At 42.6% G+C, this 14,447-nt stretch overlaps 2 protein-coding genes and 1 non-coding gene across 4 annotated transcripts; 2 read left to right on the top strand and 1 right to left on the bottom strand.

Annotated features, from left to right (window-relative positions):
• Positions 1 to 1,168: 1,168 nt before the first annotated feature.
• slc1a1 (solute carrier family 1 member 1) lies at positions 1,169 to 6,810 on the top strand. Its single transcript, XM_067261903.1, has 12 exons — positions 1,169 to 1,268; positions 3,254 to 3,394; positions 3,539 to 3,631; positions 3,714 to 3,828; positions 4,042 to 4,084; positions 4,172 to 4,264; positions 4,494 to 4,678; positions 4,879 to 4,986; positions 5,462 to 5,584; positions 5,758 to 5,952; positions 6,258 to 6,392; positions 6,570 to 6,810. The coding sequence occupies exons 1-12, from the start codon at positions 1,169 to 1,171 to the stop codon at positions 6,808 to 6,810; spliced, it is 1,572 nt and encodes a 523-aa protein (XP_067118004.1).
• Positions 6,811 to 8,856: 2,046 nt separating this feature from the next.
• Positions 8,857 to 12,383, bottom strand: spata6l (spermatogenesis associated 6-like). 2 transcript variants are annotated; one of them, XM_067261902.1, is made up of 11 exons: positions 12,250 to 12,383; positions 11,900 to 12,037; positions 11,761 to 11,809; positions 11,461 to 11,502; positions 11,237 to 11,361; positions 10,987 to 11,079; positions 10,597 to 10,881; positions 9,696 to 9,949; positions 9,439 to 9,532; positions 9,221 to 9,311; positions 8,857 to 9,020 (listed from the first exon to the last, which is right to left on the bottom strand). In XM_067261902.1, exons 1-10 carry the CDS (start codon positions 12,295 to 12,297, stop codon positions 9,225 to 9,227), a joined length of 1,215 nt encoding a protein of 404 aa, XP_067118003.1. In that variant the 5' UTR covers positions 12,298 to 12,383; the 3' UTR covers positions 8,857 to 9,020; positions 9,221 to 9,224. The 2 variants fall into 2 exon arrangements, with proteins under 2 accessions (XP_067118003.1, XP_067118002.1); XM_067261901.1 differs by having other exon boundaries at positions 8,857 to 9,311.
• Positions 12,384 to 14,120: 1,737 nt separating this feature from the next.
• trnag-ucc (transfer RNA glycine (anticodon UCC)) lies at positions 14,121 to 14,192 on the top strand. Its single transcript has one exon. It is a non-coding gene; the product is annotated as a tRNA-Gly (tRNA).
• The last annotated feature ends 255 nt before the right edge of the window (positions 14,193 to 14,447 follow it).

Genomic DNA, 14,447 nt, shown 5'->3' with positions numbered 1-14,447 from the left:
TGTTTTGAGACGCCCCCTATCAAAACCTCCATTCAATACTCTAATAGAAAATGCATGTTGTTCTTGCTGTTAGAAAATCTATGAAGTATGCGACCGGCCTCACCACCTTTTTGCCCACAGTCATCTATATGAGGGAGCTAGGAGCAGAGAACCGTCACTAGAGATGCAGCTGCTGGGCAGATCTCCAGCCTAGGGCCACATGCCAGCCATCGCTCTGGCTCCACCTCAGTCCACACAAAGACCGCTAGGGGAACAAGGCATGCATTCCAAAGATCCCACTGTCAACAAGGTTCAAATAGGGTTCCACGAAAAGGGACAGCATCTCACGATGAATGTTACCCCAGTTAAACAAGGGAATCCAAGGCTGTTTAATCCCCCACAAACACAGTTGTAAACATTAATTTGTATAGGTCTTTAAGAGGATCTTAACATTTCCAGTTTATGGCATAAAAAATAAAAGATATAATTTAATATTTAAAAGCTAGTGTATGAATCTAAACCTAATGAAATCGCTTATTGTAAATGTTAGTATATCCACATAGGGGCATTTCATGTAAGTCTGTAAAGAGGGTATTAATTCAATACTGTGTAGAGTGCAGTAGTGACTGTTAGAAATATTTCTCAGCTGGAGTGAGCGTACGCAGTTAAACTATAATTGATGAAAATTAAGTTATAATTAATAATTCAATATCAGAAGTCTAAAAGAAATTCTAGTTGATTTGAACTAAACATTTTTTACTTGTATAAATGATAACATTTGTGTTTTTGAGGTAAATTCATGTCAGTGATGTTAGACATTCTTATGCTGACTACAATGTTAGACATTCTTATGCTGACTACAATTAAAATGTAGAATTTCTTCACTATAAATGTAAATGCCCTAGGAGAAATGAAATCAGACAGATACCCTTGGTAGGCTTCGAGGTGATCCTGTCAAAAGGCGGTGCTATAATAGCCCCCCTGTCTCACACAACCTCCCCCCCACACACACACACAGCTCATAGTCACACAAGGCAGAGCTCCCTCCCGTCCGAGACATCTGACAGCCTCTGGTCTGGCTGCGTAGCATCCACAGCCTCCTCAGCTGGAGACGGAGCGGAGCTCTTTTGTGTCTCCCCAGCCCCCCTATCGTGTGCTCCTTTATTCTGGGTTTAGAATCCGTCAAACCATGGACATGATGGGGAGGAAGGAGCGTCGGGGCGTGAATTTCAAAGGCTTGCTGAAGAGGAACTGGCTCTTAATTGCCACGGTTGTGTCGGTGGTGCTAGGTAAGTAAAGCCCCCCACCTATTGTCTGCCTCCGCTCTGCTTGATCATATTGAGCTCTCTGTCCTTGGTTCTCATCCCACACTGGCTACATTTAGTAAATTATTTGCTCAGAGGTGTATTTTTTATAATCCTTTCGTCTTTATTTCGCTCGTTTTGCCACATTGAATTCCTCCTGTCTGCTGCAGTACAGCCTTGCAGTCATCAACTAGCCCTCTGTTGCTCCTGTGCAAAGCAGACTAGAGCTACAGGCTTGTTGGGGGCAATCGCCAATTTGCTATACATCCATTCTTGGTACATTAACCGTTTTGTGGGAATTGCAAATGTCATTGTGCGTTATTATGTACACCTGCCAGTGTCTGTGTAAAGAGCGAGCTAGAGGCTCCCTGTGATGGATGAGCTGCTGCCTTCTAGGCTAGTCCCCGCTCCCCCCCAGGAGCAACGCTGGTGCTGCTGTAAAAGCCTTTCTCACCAGTCAGACGTGACTGGAGTGACACATTGGAGTGGGCTGCATGTGTGACATCCTGCCCAGAGACATGTTAGACCATGCCACAGCCAGACACAGATGTGTATTCGTGTCCATTGCCATGACGGAAATCCACAGCATACAATTGGCTGAGATTAGCATTTCCTCAAGGATCTTCTGTTTGATTAGATGCCTTGCACTGTAGAAAAATGGGTGTGCTGTTGCTAGCCAGGAGTCCAGAAACTGGATGCTATGCAATGCCTTAAGAGTCATGAATTCACTATTAAAATAATCTTGCCTTTGTTGTTGACCATGCTATTCAGTAATTATCTTGGAGGGTAGGTCTTTTGTGCCCGTTTTGTATTTACATGACAATGCCTACATAGTGCAGCTTAGAACACTGATTCCACCTATGTAATATTCTGAAATAAATCAAAAGAATTAGAAATGAGGTACTTACTGCAGTGGCCTAGGTTCGAATCTAGTCTTGGCCCTTTGCCGCATGTCAAAAATGCCCCCCAAAATATAGATAATAATGAGAAACAGTGCCACCAACTTCATGCTTTCCAGCTCAAGTTTAATTGACAGTGGTTTCACTGTTGTTTCACACAAACTGATTTTGTATCAAATATCTGCTTACCATTTTAAAACAGATACCAACCGTTGGTTCAGTATCAACAATTAATTGTAATGTGTATCTTGATGACAAGATTTGGAATGTCCATTATCTGCTCACAAATTACCATATCAGTATGGATGTACAAATGTAACTACAGCTTTGGGCTGAATATCCAGTTTGTGGACATTATCCGGAGCACCAACACACATTTTGCCCTGTGAAGCAAGTTCTTAACTTATGGTCAGAAGAATTTCTGATCCCAACATCAATAAATCAGTGGAATAGAACCACTATATCAAGCAGTGATGAAACCTGTTCAATTAGAGTTTGCTGAGTCATCTCCTTGCTCAACCTTTCACAAGGTTGTAAAAGGTGTGCTGTTGGGGATGATAACACATTAGGAGGTTGGGGGTGTATCAGCAAAATGCCGACAGAGATGCCTCTATGTGGCATTTATGAATGGAAAATGAACAGCAGTGGCCAATGAGCCTAGTAAACGATGATGGATGTATTCTCAGATTCTAACAGGATTATAGGCTCTACAGTCTGAAATAGCATTGCTACTTGCTTTCATCAAAGGAAACTGCCTTCTTTATGACAACCGTTTTAGTGTCCTGAAAAGGCCAATTGATATTTGAATTTTATTTGAATTCAAATATCAAATATATTTTACAACATGTAACAAACGGCTACAGAGCTATGAAGCAAGAAAAGTCTTCAAGGTGGTTTAAACCTGCTTCTGGATTATGACTTGTTTTTTACTTGGCCACTGAGAAAAACCGATATCCCTACTACACCATGGCACATCTAACATATCATTTCAGTTTATGTATGACAAACCTAACCTTTCTCATTAGAATGAACAGAAGCTTTTATTCACCTCCACCTGTCTCGTTCTCTCAGGTATAGGTCTGGGTGTTGTGGTGAGGGAGTATGGATCTCTCTCCCACCTCCACAAGCAGTACTTCGGTTTCCCAGGAGAGATCCTCATGCGGATGCTTAAGCTCGTCATCCTTCCCCTCATCATCTCCAGCATGATAACAGGTCACTTCAAACATCTTTGTAGGAGGTGTGCACATTCTGCACATCTCCATATCATCCTAATGTCCCGTGATGTGGGATATGCACTGTTCTGTATGTGTATCTGTGTCTTGCATCAGCTCTGAATGTCAGTGGTTTTGCCCACAGGGGTTGCGGCCTTGGATTCTGAGGTTTCAGGGAGGATAGGATTACGTGCAGTTGTGTATTACTTCTCTACAACCATAATTGCAGTAATTCTGGGTGAGTTCCCCGTCTCACAGCTCCTCTGTTCTGCTGGCCCATAAATCCCAGCAGCATGAACAACAGCCCCTATCTTTTCCAGGCATTGTTTTGGTGATGACCATAAAGCCTGGTGTGTCCCAGACGGCGGATCACATCGACAGGGCGGGGACCACACCAAATGTCACCACGGTTGACACACTCCTGGACCTAATAAGGTGACATGTTTCATTATACTTGGTACTGTTGTGTGTTCAGTTAAGACAAGTGAAAGATTTGATATTGTCTGCCTTTCGAGATTATTTTGTTTCTGAGAATATTTCTTAAGGTCTATTGAGGATTAATCATGTATACACAATTTCTAAAAAATATTCTACAATTTCTACGATACATGTTTGTCCATCTTGGCATTTGTCTTATTCCTTCAACAGAAACATGTTCCCTGAAAATTTGGTGCAGGCTTGCTTTCAACAGGTAGGGCTCATCAGTTATTCTTGTTCTGACATCTAAGCTGATAATCTTGTGATGAGGAAACATGATTGCATTCTGTATTAATTCCAGTACAAGACAAAACGCAAAGAGCTGGAGCCACCTAAAGTGATGGTCAACGCTACATTCCCTCCTCTCTCAACCACCATCACGACTACTGTAGAAGCAATACAGGTAGAGTACTGCTGTATCACACATGTGGTTTTGCGTGTTTGGCTGAAGTGGATTTGATTTCATGGACTTGAATGGATTTGAATTGAATATCAAATCCAGCTTCCTTCTGCGTGTTTGTTGGTTTCTGTGTATCCTTGGGTCTATTCCTGGTGTGGTTGTCAGGCCAGCTCCAGCCAAAGATGTGCCTAGCTGTGATGGATCCCTTGTCTCTGTCCTACAGAACATAACCAAGGAATACAAGATTGTCGGGATGTATTCAGACGGCGTCAACGTCCTGGGACTCATCGTGTTCTGCGTTGCTTTCGGACTCGTCATCGGAAAGATGGGCGACCGGGGTCGCATCCTTCTGGAGTTCTTCGATGCTCTGAACGAAGCCACCATGAAACTTGTCCAGATCATCATGTGGTACGTACCGCGTGCGCGTCCAGGCGTTCGTAGTTCATGGGCGGATCTGCAAAGGTTTGACTGTAAATTTGACTGTAAATATTCACGAGAAACTCCTCCTGTCTCGTGAGAATTTTTATAAAACGGTGCTGCTGTCGCATTCGAAACTGAAATAGCTGCACTGTTTTGATAAGACATTATTGTCAACATTGTTCGTGTAGCTATATGCCAGTGGGAATCCTCTTCCTAATCGCTGCCAAGATCATTGAAGTGGAAGACTGGGAGATCTTCAGGAAGATGGGCCTGTACATGGTGACAGTGCTGAGTGGGTAAGCTGTCTCACCTCTCTCTCAACTCTCTCTTCTCTATCTATGCCGTCACAGACAAGAGGATTCTTAGATGACATTAGGCCCCGGCTTTCCAGCTAAGGAACTGTAGTGAGCCAAGCTCTGTCACAAAGCAGATAAGGGCTGATAACATTTAAAACTGCTCAGACCGCAGATTCAGTAATGAGACCTTTTCGTGAACGCCTCTCCAGCCTGTAAATTCCAGCTGACAGTCGGATGCATGTGCACATCCAACAGAGGCAATGGATACAATTCAGCACAGCACTTCCAAACCCTGTTTACACTTGTTGTGCAAAATACACTGTAATGCCGGAATGTCAACACACATGACCCATCAGATTGATGAGAACTGATGAGAACTTATGATGTGTGATGAATATATGCTTCCGTGGCATCCCGGTGTTTAAGATGTAGCATCGTGCCATGACCCCGTCCTAACCCCAGCCTGCATCTCCAGTCTAGCCATTCACTCCATCATCTGTCTGCCTCTGATCTTCGTGGCCATCGTGAGGAAGAACCCGTTCACCTTCACCCTGGGGATGGCCCAGGCGCTGGTCACTGCCCTCATGATCTCCTCCAGGTAGGAGTTCAGCAAAAACTACGTCCACGTTCGGTATGCCGATTTGCACCCGGTTTAACTTGACACGCGTGCGGGGCTGGCGGAACACTCGATCGGGGAAAATACTTGAAATCCATGTAGGTGTCGCAGACATCTCAAGGCCACGCTCATCGATCTGAATGACATCCCTCTAGCTCTGCCACCCTGCCCGTCACCTTCCGCTGTGCCGAAGAAAACAACCGCGTCGACAAGAGGATAACGCGCTTTGTGCTGCCCGTCGGGGCGACCATCAACATGGACGGCACGGCCCTCTACGAGGCTGTGGCTGCCATCTTCATCGCCCAGCTGAACGACTATGCTCTGGATGTGGGTCAGATAGTCACCATCAGGTAAGATGTTATTCTAATTCTTCGTTTGGGAGGGGATTTTTTCGATATTTGATGGTGGTCTAGTTGGCAGGTAATGGGAGTCAGGTGGCTGAGCGGTTAGGGAAGCGGGCTAGTAATCAGAAGGTTGCCAGTTCAATTCCCGGCCGTGCCAAATGACCTTGTGTCCTTGGGCAAGGCACTTCACCCTACTTGCCTCGGGGAGAATGTCCCTGTACTTACTGTAAGTCGCTCTGGATAAGAGCGTCTGCTAAATGACTAAATGTAATGGAAATGACTATAAACACATGTTGTTTTTATGATTTTAGTATCACAGCAACCGTCGCCAGCATAGGAGCTGCTGGGGTGCCAAACGCAGGCCTGGTTACCATGGTTATCGTATTAACTGCAGTAGGACTGCCGGCTAGTGATGTCACGTTAATTGTTGCCGTTGACTGGCTGCTGTGAGTTCTTTACCTCAATGATGGAAACTATTTTTGTGAGAGATGAAATCTGGACATGGTAGTATGCATGCTTTATAGTCTGTCAGACACTGTTCTCAGGATATTGCAGTTCCCGCAGGTAAGTGGATGACATAAATATACAGGTTATTTGATTGAACCTTTTTTGGGGTATTTCAGAGATCGCTTCCGAACCATGGTGAATGTGCTGGGAGATGCCTACGGTGCAGGGATAGTCCAGAAACTCTCCAAGAGAGAACTGGAGAGGATGGACCTGACGTCTGACGTAGATGTCGCCAACCCCTTCGCCCTGGAGACCACTCTGGATGACGAGGAATGCGAAAAGAAATCTTACGTCAATGGCGGCTTTACTGTGGACAAGACCGATGCCATTTCCTTCACTGAGACTTCCCAGTTTTAAGGGCCCTTTACGTTGATGAACCAGAGGCAAGGAAAGGATAGATGTGCCATGCTGCTATTATGGGAGTGAGTTAGAAAACCATATTAATCAACTAGTGCCATTACCCCAGAGTAACATCAGACCCTTACAAGGCTCATCCCAGGCTTTGTTTAGATGACCAATCAGTGCGTTCATAAGCCTCAGCAGCCCCTGAACTCCTCCTCTATTCCTAAAGTGCTTCCTTTCTTTACTGACACTCGGCTAAGAACCAACAGCCACTTTTGAATTGAACCTGTGGTCATATGTATATGTATGTATGTGTGCGTGTGTCAAGAATTCTGTCTTGTGTTTGAAAACCGAATAATACCACCGGGCTGACGTTTATGTCTTGCTAAAATGAGCATGGATGGAAAAAAATATGTATAGTTAAAGTTCAATATACAGTACTTTGCGATTATTGAAAATAGTTTTCAAAGTAGTTTGTAAACAGAATTCTGCTTTATGTTTGCTCCAAAGTACAGTACTCTTGCAGAGGCGACAGTCATGTGTGCAACTGTCACGTCAATGTTTTTGAGCTTAATGTGTCTTTTTTTATAAATACACTATGTGCCAAACATCAAGCATTTCTTATGAGGCATCACATGAAGCAATAAGACAAAGAACAATGTTTGAGCACTTGCAATGAATGTAATTTCTCAAGAAACCAGTATTCTTTAGAAAAAAAAACCTGGGCAAAAAAAATAGGCACAATTAGGGGTTAAAACTATAAGTAATTAAACACTGTGAAATATAAAGCAAATATTTTCTTAATGAATTTCTAAAATATTCCAGATTGTAAAGAGCTGCTTGCTGCAGTATGGATGTGATACTTTGGTACTTTAGATGCTCTATTCAATGGTTGAGGAGGTTGGTATTTGATTGGTTTAAGAACAACGAAGGCTGCCAATCAGAGGAGTGGTGGACCAACCCCTTCTGTGACACTGTCAGTGTTGTTCAGATTGGCATCCAAGAAAAACCACATCTAGCGTAAATAGATACTAAAACTCCTAAAGTCATTGAAACTCCATTAAATGGTTGTGTTATAGTATGATAACATAACAGGAGCTGGTTTACAGAATATACTTTTATTTTGTTTTTTGGTGTGGGGGTAATGTAATATCTTTCAAAGCATGATATGGAGTTTATTTACAATGCTATATGAAGGCTCATCCAAATTCAAAACTGCCACAATGGTCTTATTGGAGTCATGATACTGTGATTATGGATCGTGTTGATTGAAAAGATGCCAGGAAGATACTTAATAAAAGAAAGGAAATCATCTCTGATGTATAAAATAGCATCGATCAGATGGGGAATAATTAGCTTGTAAACACATCATTATGTACATTTAAAAAGCACATAATGAAATCAACATCAACCAATGGTTATTCTATCCACTTAATAAACTGCAGTATATGAATCAACATGTATGTGTGTAGATGTATGTAACCACAAGCTAATAAAGACTAATACTGTATACCTGTGAAAAACACAATTTTTGAACTGCCCTCAAACAAATAGTTAAAAACTATAATCTTGACTAAATCTAATTCCCAATTACAGTGATATCATTTTACTAATTGTAAGTCAATTTGGTGACTACATACACTAGTATACATTAACTGTGTTTATCTGAAATTATACATTAACTGTGTTTATCTGAAATTCAACCCCACAATCATCTAGAGCTGGTCTTGGACCCCCACCAAGAGATCTTGCAGTTATTTCTGTGTGCTGTGTTTGAATCACCATAGATCACAATGTTCCTCAACTAGCAATCCTCTATCTGTCTGATAGATTACTTTAACTCACGCAGAACTAAAACACGAAACCATAATTACATTGCTATTTTTTCCAAATGACAAACGACATACCTGTACTTTACAAAGTCAGCCTGGAATCCAGAGTAAGCTAAACGGTTGCACTGGACCTTATCATAATTGCAGATTAAAAACATTCAACATAGACGACATGATTTTAAATTTAAAAAGTTTATTTACACAAAATGGAACATGCTTTACGTTCAGGTGCAATCATGAATCCACTATATGCCATTGTACGTATTTAAATCACATCAGGACACAACCACACAGAATTATGACATTACTAAAAGTATAGTAATTAATTAACTGAAATTAAGTGGACTTTTTGGCTTCTTTGCAGGCTAAGATGTCACGCCCGTGGGGGCTCTCCTACAGAATAAAACAATACGTTTGAAGAGAAATGTAGTTCGAAGATTCAGGTTGCAGAGCTGATACTGCACTTAACAGAAGCTACCAAAGTCTCCATAACATTAAAAACCAAATAGAATGTTCTAAAACCAAATCAATATTAGGGGTTTCCTTGTTTTTATAGTGTGACACATTGGTACCAACAGGCTTCTGTCAGTTACCTTGTTATGGTGTCCTTAGTGTTCTCTGAGAAGGACCTGGTGAGATGGACCTCCGTGCTAGCACCTCATTTACCTCCGAGTGTGTGGCCCCCTGAAACACAACTGTGGCTTTCAGAACATGGTATAGCAGTTAGGTAGATAAAAAGGGAGAGGAGGAAGAGAGGGAAAAGAGGATGTATGTAAAGAGATATGTATGCATGTGTGAGTGCATTACTCACGAATGCTAGTCTGTGTACTGCTCTTGGGGTGGTGAGGAGTCCTCTCACACGCTGTTGGATTTCCTCCCAGGTTCCCTGAGAACTGGAGTATGACCTGCCCAATCAAATTAATCTTTAGCTGAGTTAAGCATGAGCAAAAACACTCAGATTCAAGGCAATATTCATTATCAATATTGTTTTTTTTTGTGTGTGTGCAGTATATCCATGAGTGTGGTAGCACCAAGCTACCAATCAATCAATCAACCAATCAGACGGACCCGTTGTGGCTGGAGAGTTCCCTGTAGGAGCGCCACAGGGTGGAGGGGCTGGATCCCCTGAAGGGGGGCTGGTTCCCATGACCTGTGGAGTCCCCTAGGGGATCCTCTGTGTCTGAGGAGATTTGATCTCCTGTGCCGCCTTGACCTTGTCTGGACTTGGGCCAACCGGGAGAAGGGTTGTGTAGCCTGGTTGGAATCTGGGGGGTGAGAACGGGCGAGGAGGAGCGCCTGGCTTTAGGCCAGGACTCCCTCATCTGGGAAAGAGATGGGAAAGGTCACAGCGAGGCACAAGTTACAGGCGTGACACATAACAGCAAAGACACACGTATATTATTAAACCTTTACTTAACCAGGAAAATACTCTTATTGAAATTGAATCTCTTTCAAGGGAGACCTGGCCAAGAAAGGCAGCAGCACAGCATTTAAAAGTTGCACTGACACACATGTGACAGTACACATTCAAGCATGTTCCAAGGCACCTATATACAGTATATACAGGTAAAAAACCAGCATCTACACTCTGAATCTGCAACCAGGGTCCTGTACTCCCTAACTTTAACAGCACCTCTAACTGAAGAGTAACTGGGGTCAAAGATGAATCAAACCTGAAAAACCAATACCCGTTATTATACAGTATGAAAAACAATATACAGGAACCTGGTTTAGTGTTGACCGTACTTGTTATCAAAGCTGCACTAACACGAGGAATCTCATCACAATAAAAGCTTAAATCTGGGGAAATCATTGCCACACGACAGGAGAAACAGGCCAGAGTTCCTACTGGGGATTTTCCCTCACTCTGGTCATTAAACTTGTCTCTGTCACCTGGTGGCAACACATTCATCATGTTTCTAAAAAGAATCCAATCCCAGCACATTAGCACAGATACTGATGTACTCACAGGATCAGGTGTCTCTGAGGAGGCATCGTCCCAGCTGCATGTCGGGGAGTCTAGGGTGAGCTGGGCCAGCCGCTGTGTGTTTCCGTGCTTGCTGAGATGGCCGGCCACGTACAGGGGGAGGGAACGTGACCTCCGTATCTCCTGTGCCAACGGAGTAGATAATCTCTGCCGCTCTCTGCCCCTCCTACCCATTCTCCTCTCCAGCAGGGGAGAACCAGCTCTTTTTGGTGACACGCACTTCTGCTTGCAAGACCTCTTTGTTGAACGCTTCTTTGGCACCGATCTCTGTTAGATCAATGAAGATATAGACAGCACTGCTATTTCCCATATATAAGATATGACGAGAAATAACATACTGTGGTAAGGAGACAGATCTGATGTGAAAATTACCAGAGTAACGTTCCGGTGAAAGTTGGTTTCAGCATCGGCCGAGCACTCGCTTATGGTAGTTCTGGTGGAAAACTCAAACCTTGGAGAAATTCCCTGCAGGATTAATAGAAAAAAATCTGAACGCAATACCATTGGTTATGGTTTGTACATTTTATGTCAAAATAGGTATTTGCGATTTTCTAACATGAAATATCAGTGGTTTGGTGGAATAATCTATTGGAGGATGATAAGACCAGAGGTCCTTACTTACAGGGAAGGTGAAAGAGCGAGTCATAAGAACTTCTCGGTCTACTCCAGAGAAAGAGGGGACCAGTTTGGGCTCGGGGAACAGGAACTGGCGGGCATCCTCCTCAAAGCATGCAAGGGCCTCCCCCACTGAGGTGAAAACACACACACATACAAACATTATGCAGTTGATATAACAATACTATTATTCATAACTCACACAAACAGGAAAAAAACTGAAAACTTCACCTGGTGGAATAAGCTGTACCAATTCAACTTTGACTGTTTCATCTGGAAAGTAATGATACAGAATTGAAATCAAAAGTAATAGTGCCAACTGCAAAAAAACTGAAGCCCAAAAAGAAAAGGGGGGAAATTGTAGGCTACTCTAGACTTGCTATTGTCTGAACTACTCTAGGAAAAGCAACATATTATGTTGTCATAGTCTAGAGAAATATTTTAAAAACGTTTAAAAATCTGCAAGAGGACAGACACTGCAGTGCGTTTAGTTTCACAGGTTGGCAGAAATGAAATTTATTTACAGCATACCTTCCAGCATCGCTACCACATCTCCAGGGTCAACTGCATACTTGAAAATCTAATGGAAACATAACTAATTTGACAATGACAACTTACTGTAACCGTCAATGATACATATCATGGAAAAAGTCAAGATTCATGGACCCACCTTCTCAAACGTCATCTTCTCCCTAAAAAGTAGAGGAAAAACAGGGGGGAGACACCCTGATTTTCGGAATTGGCTCATGAAGCTCAGACTGATATAGATGTCGTCCTTGGCAGTCAGGTGCACTCCAGGACACGATACCTAAAGACAACAGTATCCCATTAAAACATACCACTTTCTATACTTCAGTCTGTAAATTCAGTTTGCGCTTTGCTTGAATGAGTGCTACAGTACTGTTTCCTATCAATCAAATGATTGACAGTTGCACTTCAGTGGATCTCGCGCACTATCTGCCACTAGATAGTCAGAAAACGGTTACTAAATTATCCTAATATGTACTCCAATTAACTTACCGCCCTGAGATGCAGCTCTACTACTACTTTCATAGCTTTTTGAGACATTGTGCATCAACTAACTTGCAAGCAATTTAGCTTTGATCAGAATGGTCTGCAACCTTCCCGTTTGAGCATAAGCCTCATGTCACCATGGTACCAGAGATTTCCGGTTTAGAGTTTTTCCATAGCCCGTCTACGGAGAGCAACTTCCGCGTTCTGAACTGGTTGGCAGTTCCACTCTAGTTCCTTATGAAGGCGCTAACGGTCCAGTGCAGAATGAATGGAGGTCTATGGAGCTGTACCCCTCAAAATCCACTTTTCTCAGGATATGATTTTTTGTCTAGTAATTTGAATTCTGAATTCAAAAGGGGAGGCAAAAAAAATACACACTGCTGGGTTACATGTAAAAAAAAAAAAACCTTTCTGTTCTAAAAAGCCTTTTCAAATGTCAATGACGTCATACACATCGTACGACGTACTACTTTACGGCAAGCTCTGGTCACTTCCTTTTTTCTCTCGAAGCATGGACAACACAGCTTGACAGGTTAGGCTCTCCCTGTGAATACACATGCTAGAAATAATTTTGGCTTGCTGATGTTGTTGCTAATGGTCCTAATCATAGATATATATAAAGGATTAATATATATATATTTTTATATTTTATAATTTATATATATCTATGGTGCTAATGCTGTGACATTCTGATTCCGTTTCGGATGCCATCAAGCGGGATCTCTGGTCGTGGTCAGTCCTTCACTAACCAATCAGCATTCATTAGCAGAATGCTAGCGTGTTATGGGCAACAACGACTCACCCTGTAAGAAATCGAAAGGACATAAGTACTCGTTCATTCAACTTTCGACCTATAATCCATGTTGAACATGCAAAAACTACAATCAAATCTGAGATTTCTCAACAACAATCAGGCGAAAGAGACAAATTTAGCCGTTTAGCTCCATAGATTCCCATTCAGCATGCACTCGCTCGCGGTCACCCCCAGTGCAACCAAATTCGGTAGCTCTTCTTAAACAGGCTCTGGCCCTACTCTCCACCTTCCATGTTTCAGTGAGTAGACCAACCAATCAGCGCACAGCTCATCTATATATTCATGAGCATACCATAAAATGAGAAAACCTAGCGTTTTTTCCCGGGACAAATTCACTGGAACAATCAGGGGGCATAGAACAGCACCCCGGGCCATTTTCAGCTCAACCAAGGTTACATAGGCCTACCCTATTCGGAGACATTAAGGAACATTGTGAAATACCCCCAAAACCTAGTCAATCACCCCTTTAAATTGAGCAATTTAGCATGCGAGTAAATGTTTTTAAAACGATAGATAAAATACCTAAATTGTGATATTTTTATTACACTGGCGAATTGCTTAGTGTGTGCTGGTAATGTTATATTTTTAGCGGAGATAACATCGCTAACATACAAGCAAGTTGCAGGTCTTTTGTAAGGAACACAAGCCTGTCTACTGTACCGTGTCCATATCGGTAGCGCTTTAATACCGCCATCTATTGTTTAAATATAAGAATTGCACGTGTAATGCTTACAGTAAACCACTAGATGGCGGCGTTGATGCGTTGGTGGTGTAACTAATGGTGAGCATAGCTGCCTCCCTCAATGTGGCTGACAGACAGTTGCCTCTCTCTTTTTATATGGGAGTCAATGGTAAAATCAGAACAGTGCCAAAAAAAACTACCAGAAGCCGTCACAATATTACATCCGTAGTGGTTTAACAGTACCATCGAGAATGAATGGGAAGCGTTTTAGGGAGTTTTAATTAAAGAATCCTCGGTTGCAACGCTAACAATAAACCACCAGATGGCGGTATCACTGTGCAAAGTTTATATAATTACCCAAAAGGGGATAGGCTTACGTATGCGTTGGTGGTATAGTGGTGAGCATAGCTGCCTTCCAAGCAGTTGACCCGGGTTCGATTCCCGGCCAACGCAAATCATTTTACAAAAGGTAGAATGGGAATACGAAAATGTCGATATAACCACATATGAATCAATTAATTCAACACGGCTCTGGACAGATCCAATAGTTTTAAACTTCAACATAGTACCCGCCTACAAGGAAGTCAACGCTTGTCAATGGAGCGAGGCCAGACTCAGTAGAAATGAAATGTACGAGACTCTGGTTAGGACCAGGTTACACCCCCCCCCCCCCCCCCCTCTCTACTTTCCATAGAGAAATGTCAAGTT

The sequence above is a fragment of the Osmerus mordax genome, chromosome 23 (assembly GCF_038355195.1).
Source record: "Osmerus mordax isolate fOsmMor3 chromosome 23, fOsmMor3.pri, whole genome shotgun sequence".
NCBI lineage: Eukaryota > Metazoa > Chordata > Actinopteri > Osmeriformes > Osmeridae > Osmerus > Osmerus mordax.
The sequence above is the reverse complement of the archived record's forward strand: the minus strand, read 5'-3'. Positions and strand labels throughout refer to the sequence as shown.

Bases quoted from the DNA above. Each gene is read 5' to 3' on its own strand.
- slc1a1 (XM_067261903.1), top strand. From the start codon at position 1,169: ATGGACATGATGGGGAGGAAGGAGCGTCGGGGCGTGAATTTCAAAGGC. The intron at 3,829-4,041 runs GTGACATGTTTC...TTCCTTCAACAG, and splicing joins ACACTCCTGGACCTAATAAG to AAACATGTTCCCTGAAAATT. The intron at 5,585-5,757 runs GTAGGAGTTCAG...ACATCCCTCTAG, and splicing joins GCCCTCATGATCTCCTCCAG to CTCTGCCACCCTGCCCGTCA.
- spata6l (XM_067261901.1), bottom strand. From the start codon at position 12,297: ATGTCTCAAAAAGCTATGAAAGTAGTAGTAGAGCTGCATCTCAGGGCG. The intron at 11,810-11,899 runs GTGGGTCCATGA...TGTTTCCATTAG, and splicing joins AGAAGATGACGTTTGAGAAG to ATTTTCAAGTATGCAGTTGA. The intron at 9,312-9,438 runs GTGAGTAATGCA...GTTGTGTTTCAG, and splicing joins CAGTACACAGACTAGCATTC to GGGGCCACACACTCGGAGGT.